At 37.2% G+C, this 20,576-nt stretch overlaps 1 protein-coding gene across 2 annotated transcripts in view; it reads right to left on the bottom strand.

The window, feature by feature from the left end:
- CDIN1 (CDAN1 interacting nuclease 1) overlaps nucleotides 1–20,349 on the bottom strand; it is a 124,607-nt gene extending 104,258 nt beyond the window's left edge. For both annotated transcript variants that reach the window (XM_039705465.1, XM_039705466.1), the window contains exon 1: nucleotides 20,095–20,349. In XM_039705465.1, coding sequence (XP_039561399.1) covers nucleotides 20,095–20,195 — 101 coding nt within the window. In that variant the 5' untranslated portion in view covers nucleotides 20,196–20,349. The remainder of the gene's footprint in view (nucleotides 1–20,094) is intronic.
- Nucleotides 20,350–20,576: the final 227 nt, after the last annotated feature.

The raw sequence follows: 20,576 nt of genomic DNA, 5'->3' as shown, positions 1-20,576 counted from the left end.
AAAACAATAACATGAATCAATTTTAGAATTCTCTGATATCCAGTTCAGTAAGCTGTACAACAGCTCAACTCAAAAGATCTAAATAGATCCCCAAAAACTGCTTTTGCCTCAAAGTCAATTCCATACCTTTGGCAGGATCAAAAATAAAATACAAAGATTTTGAGGAGAAAGATATCCTACACTGCAGGTTTCACTATTCAATGACAATAAAAAGGTTAAATTCAGGCATGTGCATACAACTTTGATGCTTATAGCCAGGGTTATGAGTGTAACTGTATGACAAAGCTCAGTGAAGGCTACTTGAGAAGAGTCATCACTTCTATGACCTTGACAGTGGTTGGTTCCACAACTTCTATACAATTTAGTGATGTGCAAGAACAGATGATGGTGCAATACATAGAAATGGCAGCATTTAAAATTCATAGTAGCGCAAGGCCATTACTTTTCCCACTGGGCCACTTGAACTTTAATAATGTCTGACCTAGTTGGCCAATAAGTTCTAGCAGCAGACAGAGGAAAATTGCCAGTATTAGATACTGTTTGATTTTTCATTTAGGAAGACTCAGAAGTTCCTTTAAGAACAGAACACCAATTCTTCCTGGAGACACCTAATTTTTTGGTGTCTCTTGTAACAACCAATATATTTCAAAACAACTGCACACTATGAACAATCCGCATCAGATGTGAAAAAAATAAATTGCAGAGGTAAGTGCAAATAACCAATACATGCAATGATCCCAAAATAATCCTAGCTGTTTGCAGAGAAAAATTACACCTTCTTTCACCTACACCACAAAAATCTGATTTCCAATAGCAATAATACAAGTGTAACTAAAAATACTCCATATTCAAATGATAGAGAAGTGTGATCAAACTCCCAATCTGAAAAATTATGAACAAAAATGCTGGTTTTCCATTCACATATATATGGTTGAGCAGAACAGCAACATGCTTTACCAGTGGATAAATAAGTAACATGTTAAAAAAATACAGCAATCACAGCAATGGAAGAGTAGCAGGTCCATAAGAAAAGAAACTACTTTTTGAGTTTTATAATCTTAGTAAGCAAGTAGTGAAAACGGACAGTAATTTGCCTAAGATATTGTTCTGATATAATTTCTTTCTGGAATTAAACAATACTTGTTGCATGAATGTTTGGAACCTATTCCAATGCCAAACCCACAGAGAGACCTCTATAAGTAAATATTATTTCACTAATGTTTCAAGCTTCTATTAAAATATAAAATTATTTTGTAAGGTTACATTTTCAAACTGAAAATACTTTCAGAACAATATATCTTCAGAATATATAATATACATGATATATCTGAACATATAATACAGAACAATATATATTCACAATAGGGATGAAGAAATACATTGTCAGTGCTAAAATGTGAAATTAAAACTCCCAAATATTCTGACATCAGGCTTCAATGACTATTGAACGTCCTCACCTTACAGACAGCAGAACCCATCTTTAAGTATCTAATCAGGGAGTCCGCTGACAAAAGAAACTGAGAGGAATCAAACAGGGTTTGTCTCCACATACACCTTGATAATATCAGTACTTGTCCACCACATCTCCATTTCCTGGTATTCTCAAGAATTCTGCTTTAAACTCTACCATTAAATTTTTTCAGAAAATGAAAAAAAAAACCAACCCAGCAGTTGAGACTAGCAAAAGTAGATGATTTGCTATATCCTTCATTTCAACTACTTAGTTAAATCTTAGCAAGTTACTTAGCAAAAAGTTTCTTCATATCCAGGACAGAATCAGTGGACATGCCAAAGCAGAGGCATACAGCAGCACACCAGAGACTGAGGAAAAAGGCAAAACATCTGTGAATATTTGCACTCAAGTGTACATCATCCACACTTCAATGTTCTTCACTTAAGACTGTACCAAAAACATGTTTGCAAGTCTGACATTTTTATCTTAGTAGCACAATCTAAATATTGAACCGTTAGACAAAAATACACTAAAGTAGTTCCTTATCTGATGTTGGTTGTGCAAAGAAGGATGTTCCTAGGATGCAACAGCAATGGACCCCAACAAGCAGTTAAGGTGAAGAATTTAAATTTAAATTTAAACCAGGGGTTTATCCTTCTCCTTTCTTATCTGCCCTACTGATAGGGCCAAGGTCCACACATTGAAAATATACTCAGTTTGGAAATATTTATTTTGTGTTCATCCCCTCACTTTGTTTGGATTAGCCTGTTGTGCTACTTCCTCTTATGCCCAGGAAAAGAAATAGATCAGAAGGTAAGTTTTGCAGACCTTAATCTCAAATTTGCTCACTGTGGATAAAAGGGAAAATAATTCTACTTTATATCTTTTTTTTTAACAAAACTATATTGTTCTGTACAAGTTAGGTGTTTAAGTTTAGAAAACCATTTCTATGAATGAATCGTAATTCAGCTAATTAGCTTGTTCATTTTGTATTAAAAAATTAGCCTACATGCAAAAAGCATGGTTCAGCACTAAATAAATCCCTAAACACCCATAAACAATTTGCTCCTAAAAATATATAATCAGATTTAGAAAACTATAAACTACATTTAAAATTTACTATTTAGAAGCAATTAATTACAAAGACAGCCAGGTGGCTTTCATTACATAAATTACTGTTAATGACACTTGCCTCATGCTGCTACTGTATTTAGCATTTGCATGCATCACATGTCAAGCACACACACTGTTGCATAGGTTTCTCCAGGGTACAAAGTGAACATCTTAAGTCAAAAAAACTTCCAGTTATCCAATCAAAACTGTTAATTCCTTAAACAAGTTAGGAACTTATTGATGCTTCCCATTCAGGATATAATCTAAAATATATTCAGGATAAAATTTCAAGAATCAAATACAGATGATATAGAAGTGATAGTTTTTAGTAAATTTCTATTTTGGTTATGATGCAGATTCAAGGCAAGAGATTAATCTATTTATAGCTAGTTCCCTTGAGATTTCAGAGCCCTAGACAGTGTTTATCATTTTAAAAATTACAATTTTAAAGCTATTTGTAATTATTGAACAAAAAAAAAAAAAGGAAAAAAAAGGATAATAATTCTTGTCTTTTCCTGACCCAGTGTGGGAGGGACCACTTGAATCTGCTTACTAGAGGGTCCTCTGAAAGTTTCCTCTCAAATTTGCCCTAAACCAGAACATCTACCTACCCAACAGTGCAGTGTTTTGTCTTGCATATCTAAGTTGTTGTATCATGCATGCATATATTTAAAAGCCTACTTTCAGCCCCAGGAATATAGCTTATTATGCCATAGAGGGAATAACGTCATTTAATGCCACTACTTACTTCCCTTTGGAAAGACTGCAGAAATGCACAAGAAGGAAATCCAACTATCTCTTTTTACTACTGTTCTTCCAGCATTCTCTTTTTAAAAAAGCTATCTACCTAAAACTGGAAGGCAATATGAAGGGAACATCACAAGAGCTGATCAAAACTTTACATTAGTGTATCTTAAAACTTCTCTAACTCTTTCCACTCCTACCAACAGGCTTTTCTTTTTCCTTCCCCTTCCTCTCCTCTCTAGAGGATTTTTCTATAAGGGCAATCCTTATATTGCCCTGAAAATACATAAAATTACTATAAGCTTCATTTCCCACAGTGCCACTGCAAGAAGTGCTGGCTTTCCAGAACTCTTACTCCATAGAACAGAATTTAATGGAACACAAATAGAACAGAGTCATATCTGATATAAACAGTCAATAATATTGACTGTACAACATCACCTTCACTAAGCACCAAAATGTCACTGGTTTTGGTAGAATGAGCCTAGAGGCTTTGATAAATAAATGTGGAACCCAAGGAAGAACAAACATTAGCTCTCTGTTAAAATAAGCTGATGATGACCTCAGCATGCATCAAATAGTATGGCATGACTCCCTGACACTTTTTCAATTTTTGTGACTTATCAAAAACATAATAATAATATACATTACCATCTTTATATTAAGTCCATAAGTACTACAGTTAAAAAAAAAAGTCAGTGAGAAGGGTGTTAAATAAACTTCACTGGAATTCATTGAAATTTGACTGAGAATATCTTTCAGGCAGCTTTCAAAAATGTCTCACACAAAACATCCAACCCTATTCTCTCATATTTTGCACTTTTAATATATTAAAGTAAAGCAGTAAAGGCTACAGATCCTTCTTCTCTTTCAGATTAATCTTAACCTGTTCTTCACATTTAAACATCTTCACATGTAAATAGAAATATTTTATATGTTACCTAATTTCTAAGAGCAGCAACCTAATAGAATTAGGACTTCAGAAAATAGTGAAAATGAGAACAAGAACAAAATATTCTCAACTGGAATGTTTACATGTCTGCATGTTAGTAACCAACAAATTACATATATACATTATGCATGATATGTCTTAGAGGGCATATTCTTATAAAAGAGATCTCTACTTTTAACTAAAGGGTATCAATAAGAGGATGTTGAAATTAAGTTTCTAGTTTTTAGAAACCAAAATATTTAGAGTGAAGAAGGAAGCTAAGCCATAAATCAGCACTTTGTTTTCAAATTTATCTTTCTAACAACAAGCAAAAGATCCCTCCATCAATTTTTATTTAGAAGCAATTTCTCCTTCATCATGACAGTAATACCTTAAGGCCAAAAGTGGAAAAAATGGCATAAATGTAATTTTTATCACAGCAGATATGCAAATATTTTTGTCTCTCTGTACCCCCAAAGTATTTTGTTAATGCAACTCCTTCCACTAAAGCAACTGCAAAGAAATATTTAATCTAAAGTTATGGCTGTTCATATGTAATCTGTTACCTGGATTAACCAAAAAAAAAAAAAGGCAGAAGGCCTCTCTATCCACCTAATCACCATATCAATGACACATGCCACAACAGAGAAGCACTAGTTTATTTGATTGATCATGGTAGATAAACTCCAAATAACAGCGAAATTAACAAATGCTTGACATTTGCTCAACATCCATTATTCTGACACTGCTTTCAGGATTTCAAAGCCTGGGAGTATGCTTAATCAACATTCATATTCCCTGGTGAGCTACAGGCACCATATTGCGCCCCGCCTTAGTACTGATGAAAACTGCATATTGGCCATTTCCAAAATGTTCTGGGACTCCACACAGGGCCCCTTCTCTCCCTTGTTCCCGTTCTGCAGTTTTCTTTTAAACACTTCCAAGACAAAAGCATCTGCCAGTTTTTCTCTCTAGGGATGTATGCAAAATGAACTTAACAGTTTTAAGGCAAGAGAAACCCTCACATCTAAATTCATTCATAGGACAGAAAAGGGCCTAAGAGGCCTCTCTAGGGACAAAACCCTGCTGAAATTTTCCCCGACAACACTGGGAGCTTTATAAAATCTAAGTCCAGACAATTTCCAATTCAAATGCCCAGCATAGCATGACCTTTGTCAGATCTATGAGCCCTAGATGCACCCACTATTTTTTTATTCTAACCACCACAGACATTAGACAGGGCACTACTGCTAAGCAGGAGGTTGACTATTTGCATGCTCTTCTATTGTGAAAATGTAACAGTGACAGCACTGTGTCGAATTCTTTTCCCCCTAGAACTTTAACTCCATAGGAGAGGCATAGCTGACAGATGACTCTCCCAACATCTGTGTTATGTACACTGCACAGCTGAGGAACCTTGGATCACTGTCACGGCTTCTCAGAGATGACCTACACCTTTCTTATATCTACACATGATAAAAAAAGTAAAATAAAAATTTGAAAATGCCTTTTCTTAAATGAAAAATAAATATGGCAAGAAAGATTAACATAATTTAGTCATTAAGCTGTTCACATAGCAGCTCACCATATGTTGTATAAATGTCCTATACAAAATAATTTATCAGCCCTGACACGTCGCACATCACATTGTATTATTTAATATGCTTACTAAAATTTCATGGATCAAGCGCCACTTCTGAAAGCATACAGAAAGCCCTAGAAAATATTTCTTCATCTTCCATGATTTATTTTGATTGCCTTTTACAGCCACATGATAAAGTAGAACTTGCAAAATTACGAGGTTAGGGTTTACACAGCTATTGCTTCATATACTATAACAATTGGCTTCATGTCTATATAACATTTTACTTGCATTTAATATTCAGAGGCACATTAAATTAAGCACGCTGCTTTCCACTGCATATTTTAATAATTTCAACTGGTTATTTCAGTAAACATCCTGATCCACTAATGCAAAGTTCCACTGAGAGAGAGATATTCTTGAAAATAAAACTAAAGAGCTTAGAATTACAAAACAAACTAACACAAACAAGTAATACGTGATACATGCTGACCTCCTTAAATCTGTCTACATAAAAATATATTCATTTCTACACAGTAGCTGAAACATTATCTTTAAATTACTGAGATTTAAAATGTTAGAATGACAGTCATCTATTGCAGATAAATGGACAAAATTCTCTATCCAGAAAACTTGAAACCACAAAAAATAACAATGTGTAAGAATGATCGTCTGTCACTGTTGAGGTCTGTGTCTAAATAGCAAATTAAAATAAAAAGTGTAAGTGGGAAGCTTGTGAATAATAGTTGTTGGGCAATCAATGGAATTTTTTTTGGAAAAAAATGCTCAGCACTTTTATGACGACATATCAAGCAGACAGATATGGCTAGGAAAATATTTAGACTGAAACTACGCATTTATTCCATAAAGGACCATTTTCCTTTCTTTCTCAGGCCACTGATATTAAAGGAACACAATACAAATGAGATAATAAATGTAGCCCAACTTACTCTTTTTGGTCAACAATTATATTCTCCTGTTCCTAATAACAGGATAAAGGAAAACATATTCCTGTGTTAGATCACTCATTGCAATAAGGTCATTGAACTTCATTTGGATTGGAACTTGCTTGGCTTACTGGAGTACCTGCCAACTGGTCAAAGCAGATATTTCTTTTTAAGCTCCATAAGAACCAGAGATCTAGCTTTCAAGTTTTTTTTTTCTCTTTTTGTATTTTGTATACCCCAAGAAAATGCACTTGTCTAGGAGGACATATTACTCAGCTGTGTTGAAAACTGAAGGAGAGCTGCATTTACAACACGCACTTTAAACTAATGCCATAAATGGCTAATGTTCAATAGCCATTTCATATATAGAAACACACTCTCCGCCTACCGTACCCTCCACAAGTTGTAGTCTCCAAATGAGCATCTGTATTCCACCAAAGAGACGCAGTAAAGGACTTGATGGTATAACAGCATCAACAGAAGACTGATAAGAAGTTCTGTCATCTCCCAGCCAACCACAAATAGAAATAGAGATACATGATGTCTTTATTGTTGTCTGTCTCCTCAATTAACAACAGGGAACTCCAAAAGACCCTTATATATAGCAATTCAGTCACAGGAGCAAGTATTACCTCCATCCTGGTCACAGTTTCTGTGTTTCCTTTGAAACTGTTTCAGACAGGCTGCATTGCATAAAAGAATACTTTTGCTATTGCACATGTCTTGTTCACAGGAATATTTGACAACATTTTGCTTTCTGCGAAAGAAGAATATGTGCTATCTTAGGACATTTTTGTTCCGTGTTGAAGTTTGTGGAGGTATATGGGAAACTAGACCATCAAATGCTTCCAAGACTTAGAAGGCATAAATACAGACCTGCAAATAGAGGACAATCACCCAAACAATAAAGTCCTCTTCAGCACTACATCCTGATCTGAAGCCTTCTTCCACATTTGGATAGACAGCAACACTTAACATTCTATTCAGATGAAAAGGATAAAGCAAGATAGTAAAGTTCAACAATTCTGCAAAACAAAGCAATGAGACTGTCACTATCAATCAGGCAACTGAGTATACTGGTGTATGCAATGGCAGGGATAGTATCTTCTACTCAAATCACTATCATTACTCATGTTATAGACACAAGAATATTTTAAAAAGTTTGTACCCAAATAAAACATAAGATATGTAAAAAAATGCTTTAGTTGCTTAAAAACCGAAGTTTTCATCCTAAGTTGTTCACAAATCATAAAGTTTTTCCCATGATAAGCACAGGCTCCTGTTTGGCAAATTTAAGCATTTTGACAAGAAGTTAATTTACTTCGAATTCTTCACTTGAAGTCCATGGACAACAAGGATTTCATGAGATACAAGCTGAAAACTAGTAACACAGCATGCCTATGGGAGTTTTAACTCTACTTGTATGGTACCAATTAGTCAAACAAAAAAACAAACAAGGCTTTTAACCATCACCTGATCAGAAGAACACAGGGTATTATCTTTTCATTCCTCTATCAATGTTGTTGGTTTTTCTTGGTAACAATACTCTATAAGGCTTGTCTTAGAAGGCAATTTTATTAGGGTCAGTTCCTGTATTGCCTTTTCTTACAGAAATTAATGCTCAGCAGTATTTCACTCAGTTGAGAGCGTAATTCAAGCTTCTGAAACTTTCACACTGAAAACGGGATGTTACTTCCACCAGGAACTTAAAGGAATGAACAATTAAAAAATTACTCTCGTAGAAGCATATATGCTGGTTCTTAAAGTGATGTGATAAGCCATAACGGGCATATATCAGCACCAAAATGGTTGTAGTCATTAATTTAAGTACTAAATCATAGGATCTGCTAAAATGACAGCAAACAGATGCTAACAAGAAAATGTATTATTTAATATGTTATGTGTTATAAAAATGTAAGCATTTAGGACACTTCTTAAATTTTTATAATAATAAGCATTTCATATATTACTGTTTTGACACATACAAGAATCAAATTTGTAGGTCTCATTCAGGACTTGCTTTCTCTTCTGCGAACACAGAATGGATTCCTGAGAGAGAAAAAGCTCAAGAAGTCAATGTTTCGAATAGATGTTTCCAACAAAATCAAGTTGCTTATCTTGCTGTCTTGAAGTAACTATCATAAGCATTGAATCTCATTAAAAAACAAAAATCAACTTATTTGCTTTTATGCAAACAGAAGTTTTCCCTGAAAGTTGGAAGGAAAATCAAATAACTATGAAGTTTGTCTATATGTATGGATAGCAAAAGATCTTATCATTTGCCATGAAGTTAAAATGTAATTCTGTACAATCCATACACATAGAATGTCAATATGGAACTGCTCTCAATGAGTTTGCCAAGTTATAAAAACAGCAGTTTTATTTTCAGTTGTGTGTTATTATTTGTTTCTTACATCAGTTAATACAACACCATGTAATGCTACAATTATTTGCACCAAAAGCATCGCTTGCAAAAACGCCAAAACCAAAACAAAATCTATGCTAGCAATTAAAAACTTGATCTATTCCATTTCCTCCATTCACAGCCACCCTTCTCTCTGGACCCTGAAAGCCAGACAGAATGATGATCTAATTCTGCTACTGACACACAACAGCCTAAGAAATGCAATTTTGCCTTTTGGCAAGCTCTGCCACACTAGACAGAACCACTGTGCAAACACTTTTCCCAGCCCTGCATCTCCGCTGCTGCACAGCCTGCTGCATAAGGTCCCTCTGCAGGAGGGTCAATTGTTTCTAAGATCATCACTGCTTTTTCCAAACATTTTTGTTTTGATTTAAGGAAACTATTTGGATAATAAGACTCCTGTTTCATTCTGATTTTCAATGAACTCCTCTTGTTATCAGCACAGTTCCTTTCCTGGAAGTGCTTTGGTCAATGCTTTAAAACACTTGAGAAAGCAGTGATCAGAGTATGGAAACTAAATTTTCTTCATTAAATCTACTGAAGCAGATATTAAAAATGCATTTAATATACTGGGGATGGCTGGTGGGCATCACTGACTGTGACAGGCCAGTTACTGATGAGCTGCTGTCAGACGGCCTTCTCAGCAGGGATCTGTGTCTAAGGCTGCTGAAGGACAGCAATATCTTCCCTTGTGTGTAAGCTCTATTCATCTCCCAAGTATTTACTAAATCACAGACCTCTGCACACAAACCCTGTGTTTCAGCGCATGCTAACAAATGATGGATGGCCCAGTCAATTCGTTATGTCCTGAAAGCGTGATTTCCTGCCATTCCAATCATCAAACCTCTAGAGCCTTCAGAGCTGATCAGTCCTGGAGAATATATTTTGCAGGCTCTATTAAAGGAGTAGAGGTTCTTTCCATTAGTCTCAAACTTTTTTTCCTCTGGCTGATTTAAAGAGAACTCGCTCCTTCCAACAGCACCACTGCTACCACTCTTCAATGTGTAAAGTATTCAGCAAATATACCTCAGTGAAATAGCACTCCTAGAACACGAGCCAGTTGAAAAGATGGATTTTGTTTGTGACTACTATAAATGTGACAATATTTTATTTAAATTCATCTATATGTCTTTATTATGTAACCTAGACAATCCCCAAACCGTTTTGTAACTTAGCTTTTCTGATCAAATACCTTTTACAGCAAAGGAGTGCTCAAAAGGACCTGTTTTCTTTGTATTTGCCTAGTGAAACATATCAGAACCCTCTTAATTACATTCCTCTTAAAAGCATAAGACACTTAGGAATAAACTTCGGATGTTCAAAAGACAGGTGAGCTGTCAAAGAAACAAAGCTTCTAGATTTCACCCGTTTCATAGCAAGACAATATCATGAAAAATCTTTCTTCTGCGCGCTAGAGGAGAAATTTTATTTACCTATTCAGTGATCTATAGGAGCAGAATATACATACCTCATGCCTATTATTCTGAAACACTGAGCTTCAAATGAAATAGTCCACAGTTGCTGAGGAGTTAGCTGTCTACAGCACAACAAGTTTTTAAATGTGGTATAACAGATATGAGTAAAGTTTAGGTAAGCAAGCATTTAGTTACTCTGAAGTGCAAAGACCTTGGATTTCTTTGCTTGCTAGGTGTGATCCAGACACAGCCAGTACAAGCCAATCCACATTGCCCTACCGTTCACCTCAACCTTGACCTGGAGATTAAACTCACTTTTATTGCACACAAAGGTCATCTGTGTTAGGTCAAAATTCAAAATCCCTTGTCAGCTAAGGTTGATATATTCCAACCTTTCCTACTCTAATGCATCAAATTTTTCATGGTGAGGTCATATTCAGCAGACAGTGTATTCAGCAATTTATCGTGCCATTGTAATATAGCCCAGAATATGACTGTCCAAAAAACAACGCATGAATAAAATATTTTCCATTCTGATGTAGCAAATTGCCTACGCTCATAAAACTTGAGCCTAGACTTGTTTTCAGGCTTCAGAAGAATGATACATTATGGAGCTGTTTCTAAAATACAATCAAGAATTACCTTTCTATCACAATATTCCTTAAATACAAGCAACATGAATATAATGGTATCCTAAAATCCACAAGTCAATTAAAAAGCACATATGGTCAGTGTTAAAACTTCCACTTCATCCTCCCTTAACAACCACCATAATCTTGCCCTTAAATCTACAGACATCTGTTGGTCTGTCTGATGACATCAAGCTTACTTCAGAATGAAATACATAGAAAAAGACTGTGTCACAAGACTTATATTCCTATCCTACCAGTGATTATCACATCTAAGGAATTTAAGAAGTGACAGAAAGTACAACCAAATTAAACCTGACAAATCAACACAGTAGTGTACATGGTGACCAAGACAATTCTCCCAGCTTTGACATAAGAAAAGACTTTCTTTTTTCTTTTCCTTTCCCTTTTAAAATTTTCTTCTGCTCTTTTTCTGTTTTCTTTTCTCTCTTTTTTCTCCATTTTATTTATTTTTCTCTTGCATTTTTTCTCTTTTCCTTCTTGTCTATATTTTTCTCTTTTCTTCCTATTGTTTTCTCCTTTCTCTGCATTTTTTCTGGTTCTTTTTTCTCTCTCTTATTTATTTTCTTCTGAATTAAACAAGAGCACTTAACACACAGCTCCAACAGATTCAGAACGCATTTTCAAATTACAGGGAACTAATTTCCACATCTGCTTTAAAAGACCCCCTCCAATCATTGTATTTCACCATCAAATCTTCAAAGGATATAGGATTGGCTTCTAAGTGGTTTGTATAAATTCCTCAAGGCCAAAAAAGGTTTCCCTTTACTCAGCCAAAATGAATTTCACAAGTGTAGTAAGTCCTGTTCTATGTAATTTTTTTTTTTTATGAAAAGAAGTGTACTCCCATATGGTAACACTTCACAAACTGGAAGGGGAAAACATTAAGAAAAAAGGAAGAGATTTATCAGTACTCAAGAATTCAGAAAATAAAACTTTAATTTTCCTTGTGTATTTCAAACAAAATTTCAAGACTAGCATTTAAAATAGGCTTGTATTTTGCTAGGATGGACAACATATGTGGGAGTGCATGTAAGGAAGAAAATGGTTACACCTATAAAAAATTGACAGAAAACTACAATGGACTTCCTTCAAAATTAACTGTCATGCTGGCATACACATATATTATACCTACTTTTCTATTAATAGGTAACATGCAAACAACTCAAAAAAAGCCCCTTCTATCTCTCCAAAAAAAAAAAGAAAGCACTCATGTCCACAAAATTTAGTATTTACATGTGCCAGTGGAATTTTTCTGCCTAAATATTGTCTGTTGGTGCTGGGAAAGCCACAAATGTGAGCAAAACTATTTTCCATTCTACTCTGAAACCGCCCACTGCTATCAATATCTGGCTTTTAAGTCAGTATCTTCTGTTTAATTTAATGAATAATAAAGGACATAAAGTTTTTCTGAGTTATACACTGATATTGTTGATTTCTTTCACAATATTTCACATTACAGGAGAGCACTGGTACCCTTCCAGTTGTCATAACATTAGCAAACAGTTTGTTAGCAAGTCATATCAAATCCAACAAGTTACAAGTTCTTTAACGCTTGTTCACTGATATTTAAGTGAAAAGAGAAACCGCCCACTGGTTCAGCCTATCAAAGCTGTGGTATAGTAGATTTTCTACCAAGGGGTCAAATAACAAGAACATTTTCCAAAGGGAGTATTATCAGTTGTTCACATAATTACTTTGCACAGTTAATTTTTATTCTATTTTAGGATTATTTAAAATATGCTACATTTTATTGTGGGTCACTTCTTGAAACTTGAACATTGCTAATTCTCTTTTCAATTAATGACCCAAGACCTCTTTCTCATCTCTTATTATCTATCTGTTTACCTGTGAGGTTTACTGCAGCTTCAAGTACATAACAAATTTTAAATTATATTAGGTTTGTTCTACATAGAGTAGACAAAAACAAACTCTGTGTCAAACTTTATTCTGAAATCTAATATAAAAGGAAGTATAAAACTTTGAAAATTTACTGTTTCATTGATACTCTTCTTAAATACTCTAGAACATTTAAATACGGTACAGTGGTACCAAGCACTTGCCACTTGATGGGATTGTTTATATAAGCAGAGCATGAATTTATGTCATTGTTAAGTATTGAGAATACAGAGAAAGGAGTTTAAAATGTGCCTTTAAACTTTTTTTTTCCAGAATAAGTTTCTATCACTCACAGGCACAAAGCTAACCTTCCAAATGAGATTTGCTAGATCAGTGTGTGCAAAGTAATGAAAAATAGCCTAGTTGTTCTGCTTTTCAAAGTAATTAATCAACTATTCAGAAGATCAGGGAGAGCAGAAGTTACAAGAATAATGTTGGGTTTGCTATGACAAGAACCTTTCTAGGCAGAAGAGAGTGCAAGTGAAGTGGCACACAGCAGTAGGATGCCTGCTCATAAATACCTGTCTAATAATCCTGTGCCCGAGTTCAGAGCCTCGAACTCTGCGAGCCAGGGAGGCAGCTATCTGCCCTCTGCTCATGAGCCTCACTGCCAGTCTGCCTTCCCAGGCAACAGCAGCTCCAAAGAGCACTAGAGCAAAGCACAAAGAATTCTCCTTCCACTTGGACTCAATCTGCGGGCTCCAGACACCAGAACACAGAACTGGAAAGAAAAAGAGAGAAAGAAAAAAAATTCCTCCTGTTTCTCACCACAACCATCATGGGCTCATCAGTACTGCTTAACAATCTAAGCAACTGCATGAAAGCAGAATAAAATTATTCACAAAGAAGCAATATATTGCTCTGTAAATAAAATTGGCTTCAAGAGGAAAACGAGTGGCCCATCCACCCCCAACCCTAAGTAAAAAAACAGAGGCAACAAAGATAATGGAAAAGAGGAGAAAGAATCTTCCTCACTCTTAAACTGCTGGTAAAAGAAATAATATTCATACCATACATTTAAGCTTCTTTAGGACCTCTGTTTCAATACGAATCACCACAGAGAAAGGGATAAAATTGAGCAAATAATAAACAGGTTATTTTTTCCAACTTACATTGTAACACATTACTGTGCAGATACATTTTTTTTTAAAATTAAACTTGCTGAGATGCTTTCCAGCCGGGTGTCATTTGGAGAAATAATTTGGAGAAAGAGCAAAACAATTACTGTAAATGTGTGGAAAACTGAATGATACTACGGAATGAAGAGTAGAGGTCACCAATGTAGAGGAATGTGCATCTCCATCTCCATATGTTGTGGGAACCAAGTGTGTACATTCCAACAATCAAATATGAAGTTACATACATTAAAACCAAATAGCCATACTCAAGTGTATCAATATGAAGCTGTGCATCACATTTTCCTCTGGCTTACTGGGAAAAAAAAAAAAGGAAGAAAAAATTCTAAAAGTACTTCTCTTACATTTATGCCAGGTTCCCTTACCTTTCTGCTGTGAAAAAAGATCCTCCTGATCACACGAGAATGGTACTTTTTTGAATAGATGCACAAAAGTGATGAACTGCACATAGCTGCTGATAAGTCAGCTGATACTTCAAAACACTAGTACTTTGAAAATCTCCGTAACACAGTTTGCACTTAAATAGTCTCAGAAACTAATGCTTCTTTTAAAGAAATGCAAGTGAAGGTACCTAAAGGAAAGTCAGGCTAGAGGCACCAAGTTTGTTTAACAACATGAAAAAAGGAAGAGATACAATACAGACTACACAAATTGTGCTATGGAAAAATATAGCACTCCTGAAATGGACTGAAACACGTTTCACAACAGTTCAGTTCGAGAACTTGAAAAGCATGGGTTTTGGAATCACTAAAAGATGCTCAAGGCTACAATGTTTCTGCATCCTCAATTCAAGCACAAGCTGGTGTAAGAAACTCAAGCACTCAGAACAGAACCAAACCAGAAAAAAACCTCACATTAAAAAAACCCAAACAAACAAGACAGTATCATCATGAATGGGGTCACCAAAGCTTACATCCTTAGAAAGTTTGGCAGAGACTGAAGAAAGACTGTCATGTAACCCAAAATGTTACTATATTCCATATCTATCCATGCCCAAAAATTGTTTTGGCCTTTTTTAAGATCCAGTGCATCCAGAACTGGAACCGCAGGGCAGAGGGGGCATTGCTGCAGTCCCTTTTTAAGTTGGAGTTGGGAAGTGGGGAACAAACTCACTGCTGGCAGCATGTGCTGAAAGTGGAGGCTCCGCTTTGGAGGGGTTACTTTGGGAGGTTGTTTGCAGTTTTTTCCTGGGCTTGCAATAGTAGCCATTCGGGAAAACTGCATTTTACAATCAAAAACTGTTTTGGAGTGAACTTTGCCAAGCCAGCTGGTTGCTGGGGCCCAGTCACATCATGCCAGGGCTGACAGACCAGTTTTCTTCCCCGCAACATACCCACAGTTCAGAGACATCAGCACCAACGTCATCAGGGTCTGGTGGGCAGTGATGCTGACCCCACAGGTGCCAGCACTTCTCATGTGCCACTAGAAATGCTCCGTAAGCTCCTGCCTTCCCCAGGGCTTTCTTCCCTTTGTCTCCAAGGCCACACAATTGCCTGCAAAGGCACCATCTCAGGGGCAGGGTCTGCCACCATTTTTCATTTCTCTCCCTACAGTGGTCACCTATGGCGGACACCGTCTTGGAAAGGGTGTTTTTGCTATTTTGGGTCTCTCTATGTTCTAGCAGAGTCTGTGAGATCTAGCAATTTTCTATTTAGTGGTTATTTACCATTATTTCTCCCTTTTGCAGTCTCACTTGTTAGTAAACTGTTATTTTTTTTCACTTACATCTACTTGTATTGTGTTTCTCCTTATTGATTGAAAGGGATTGGTGAAAACAAAGGAGAACTCATTTAAGAGTGTTCCCCTTTAAACTGTCTTAAACTAAGACAAAGATTTGGTCAAGAAAATTACAATATTCAATCAGACTTGGATACAAAGAAAAACAGCAAAACATGTGCCAGGTATATATTTGAGAAGGGTCTACTCACAAGTCAATTATGTTCTACATATAAGAAGGTTTAGAAAAGGTTCCTGAGAGAAACAATGTATTCTGCCAAGAACAAAAGAACTGAAACAACTAAAACAGTAAATAGTTAAACTGAAGTACTAGAATATCAGTTTGGGTATGAATTTAACTCTCAGAAGTTGGACTTTTCAGAACAAGTCTTTGAAAAAAGAATTTTAAAGGTCTAACTTACATCTTATAACTATAAACAGGTAGTTCTAAGGTGATTTGTATCTAGAACATTCTACTTGTAGGCAGCTCCTAACTACCATTTAAGAGAGAAACATGCACTGAAAAAAAGGATTTTAACTTTCTCAGAACATTTCCTGCAATGGCCTAAAACCAGTCCTAAAATGGCTCATTCAGTTTAGACATTAGCTGTCACTGAGAAGAATAGTATCTCAGAAGAACATGAGTCCATAGCTGAAGGGAAAGCTGAAGAATATAATACAAAAATAATAAAGAAAACCACAAATAATTAGCAAATAGAAAAATTCAGATGAGAAACTAAACAGAAAAGGTGATACACTTCAACAGAAAAGCACAACATTGAATATACAGAATTATCAGTCCATGTGTGAAAAACATCAAAGGAACTACGGATCAGTGATCCAATATTGGCAGAGATTTATTGTGCTTAGTGCTCAAAATCACATTTTGATAATCCTCAGGTCATCCAAATACCCTGCTGTTAAATGGGAACATGTTAGGAGACAACTCCTGAGGATGTAACAAATACCTTAAGAATAAAGAAATGAATAATACATTGGTAATTGCCAGGCATGAAATACAAAGCACAGCATTAACAGAAAAAGAACAGCAATTGGATATCCAAGTTTTTGCAAAATAACTGGATTTTAAGCAAAGTAGACTAAATCCATGTTGTATGGAAAGTTACAGGGCTGTAAAATATAAGAATTCCCAATGCTTGTACTAAAATACTTATAAACAGTCTGAGAAGCAGTTTAATTTTGACTTTTTGACATTAATAAGTCACATGACAATACTCATTTGAAATCATAATCTCACCTCGTGAAGTAGTTCAGTAATAGTAAAGCACAAACTACTCTGTTAAAATTTTTCTTAGATTCACAGGTCAGGGTGGCAGCTACCACCCACCGTACCTGTGCATTACACTGTGACAGTTGTTTACAGAAATTACAATTTATTCTTAGGGAGGAACTGTAGAACAAGAGTAGGCCCTTTCACATAGCATGAAAGAGATTTTAATTTAGGAGCATAACATGCGAGGCTTCAGGAAATACAACGGCTGAGGGAAGAACCAAGAGATAAGACAGTATTAGAAAAAAACTGAGCAGATTAATGCAGAAATCCAAAGACCCACAAGATCTATGAGGCACTAGGAACCAAAAATATTTGAAAACTGTCAATTTATGTATTACATTACCAGTGGAATACCAATCCTTCCCAGGGAAAGATTGAAAGTGCAAGGTGAAAGCAGCTATTATGGATGATACTACCTTCCAGTTTGAATCACCAACTGTTACTACATAATAATGAGAAACTGGCTATGGACACCTTCATCACACTGCAGATACCATGACAGATTCTGGAATATTTTTTTTAAAAGACTGAATTAAAAAGTTGAGGTGGGTGGGGGGCTTTAGTTCATTCTGGTTTTCATAAAGAGAAATTTAAAAATCCAGCCAGAATGTACAGTCAGACCCTTCTTGTCCTAGAAGAGAATGACAAAATTTCCAGATTATAAGAAAAACTTAATCCACAGTTATCAAACAAATCACTGAAAAAGCCTCCCCCTTAAGATGTCATACAAGTTTACAAATCTCTGTAGCTTGTGGCCTCTTTTACAACATAAGGGTTATAGAGAATGCCTGTTTTCCACTTCCTAACATGTATCTATTTCAACACACCTTCCTTACTGCTAAGGAAAGCAGTGGCCTTTGAATGTATTGTTTATGTTCTATATCTGACCTGTTATGAGAAATAAACAGAGACAACAAAGAAATATCACACTTCCAGAAAGAAGATGTACAGAGCTCCTCAAAATACACTTAAGACAGGTATTTTTAAAAATTCATTGCTCATATAGAAGGTTTTAGCCTTCTTGTAGCATGGGCAAACAAAATTCAGGAGAGATCTACAAACAAAATTCAGAAGACACCACTCTCATGTCATAATGTGAATAACAAGATAAGGGTATAGCCACTTAATTGTGGAAGCAACTACTACAACTAACCTTTGCTTTTCAGTGTTCACCACACTCGAGCCAGGACCTTTAGAAAAACACACAGAATCCTTTTCCTAAATAATCCTATACTGCTGGTTTCACATGGTTGTTCAGGAGTCATCAAGTTCTGAAACAGAGGATTCAATGGATCTTTTGCAGCACCAAGTGAGTGGACTGGGAAGCAAAATATAACAGAAAAGCCCAGTCTTTTTGGGACAAATTTGATTAACAAATACTCATGTGCCTATGGATCTGTCTTGGAAGCAGGTCCCTAAAAATAGTGACTGACCTGGAAAACCAACCCAAATTCTAACCTTCTTTCAAGACAACTTTATAAGGAGAGTAGAAAAAGAGAACATGTGCATGTGTATGTTCACATGCATGCACATTTGTGGGTATTTGTGTGCATGCACACACAAATACCCACAAATACTCTGTCCTAATTTCATTAGCACTGAAGTGATAAAGCCAAGACTAAGCTCCTAAAACACACGTTGTTATGGTAAGTGCTTTTCCAAGTTGCAGAAGTACTGTGCAAGGTGAGCTGGGTTCCCAAAACGTAACTCAATGCACTCCCTGAACCAACCACAATGCTTTATTAACACTACTTCTCTGTAACAGGACAATTCTCTCACACTTTCCTGAAAAGGAAAGGATTTCACTGGACAGTTTAAAAGCCTACGTTAATGTTGGCCCTTCATCCACTTATTGTAAGTTACACACAGTGTCAGTTTCTTCCACTACACTTGTGGTTAAGACTAGCAAGGTTCATTCAGGAAGTATGTGAATGATTTCTGTTTTGTTAATTTCTCTCTTTCACCAAACTTAGTACAATATCTAACCCCCTAAATTCTTCTGTATTATTTCTTGTGATTTTAGAAACAGCATCACTCTTCTCCCCACAGAACCCAATTTGCTTTCCTGTCCTATTCAGCAATAGCAGTCCTTCTCCCAAACGTGAAAGGAAAGTGAAAACATTGCAACATCGTTAGAACTCTGTTGTAGTTGGTAGCAAGTAAATTTCAGCAATGAAGATTGGTGCAGGGAGAACATCCTGTCACGGATACCTTTCCATGCTAGCCCATGGTCATTTGCAAATGTCTTTGAGAATTTTCAACACAGCTCAGGCAAAGAAACACATGAATGACCACAGGTAAAAAGATGATCCCTTGTCCAGTTTCAACTGGAATGCAGCAGCAAGCACAGAATTATGGATCCATAAAGTTCCTTATCCCCAAGAAACAGGGGCAATGGCATTGCAGGATGTATTTCATACTTGGCTTCAGCCACAGAGGCTCGTCCTGCACCGTAAGGCTTTATTCACATCAGAAGACCTCCTTGCTGTCTAAGAAGTTCGTGTAGGGCCCCAAGAGCTTTCACTGGGAGTGTGTCGGGTGAAGTGTTCTTTATTTTGTGCCAACTTCTCAGGTCACGGAGGGTGGAGCAGTATCCTGCTCCCAGCGGCAGCTTCAGCGAGCTGTCGCTTGCCATCGACTTGTGTGTGTGTGCTGGTGATTTTGTACCGTGTGGGGCCTGAACTGGGGCTCCGCGTGGAGCCGGCACGGCGGCCCCGCGGCCCCACGCCCGGCCGCAGCGAGCCGCAGGCCGCCGCCGGGGCCCGCGCCGGAAGGCGGGATGCACTTACCTAGGAAACTTCTCCTTCAGCTTCCTCAGACTCTGCCGGGTGGGCTGCACGTGCCCCAGGAACTGGGCTATCTCATCGTACTGGGCTTTGCTCAGCTTCATGCCTTGCACCGCCAGGGCTGCGCGGGAGCGGCAGGAGAGGCGCGGGTCACGCCGGGCGGCGAGAGGCAGAAGGGCAGTGATGGCGGGGCGGAGAACCTCGGCAACCCCGGGGCACCCGTGGCTACCAGCCGAGCGCCCAGGCAGCCACGAGCCGCCGCCGGGGTGCGCGGCTGCCGGCCGGCCCCGCCGCCGGGAGCGCCCGGCATTGCCGGCGGAGCAGGGCGCCGGCAGCCTCACGCCTGGGGATGTGCCGTGTTTGGTGCCCCGCAGATCGCTTCTGCCGGCCGCCATGGTGCCTGCGAGGGCGGAAGAGCTGCCGGGCGGCCCCGCCTCCGGCTCCGGCCCGCAGCCCGGCAGAGGGGACCGAGGTGCCGGTTCTCT

This window comes from Passer montanus, unplaced genomic scaffold, assembly GCF_014805655.1.
Source record: "Passer montanus isolate IOZ18808 unplaced genomic scaffold, ASM1480565v1 scaffold18, whole genome shotgun sequence".
NCBI classification, from domain to species: Eukaryota; Metazoa; Chordata; class Aves; order Passeriformes; family Passeridae; genus Passer; species Passer montanus.
Note: the sequence above shows the minus strand (reverse complement) of the source record. Positions and strands in the feature narration are given on the sequence as shown.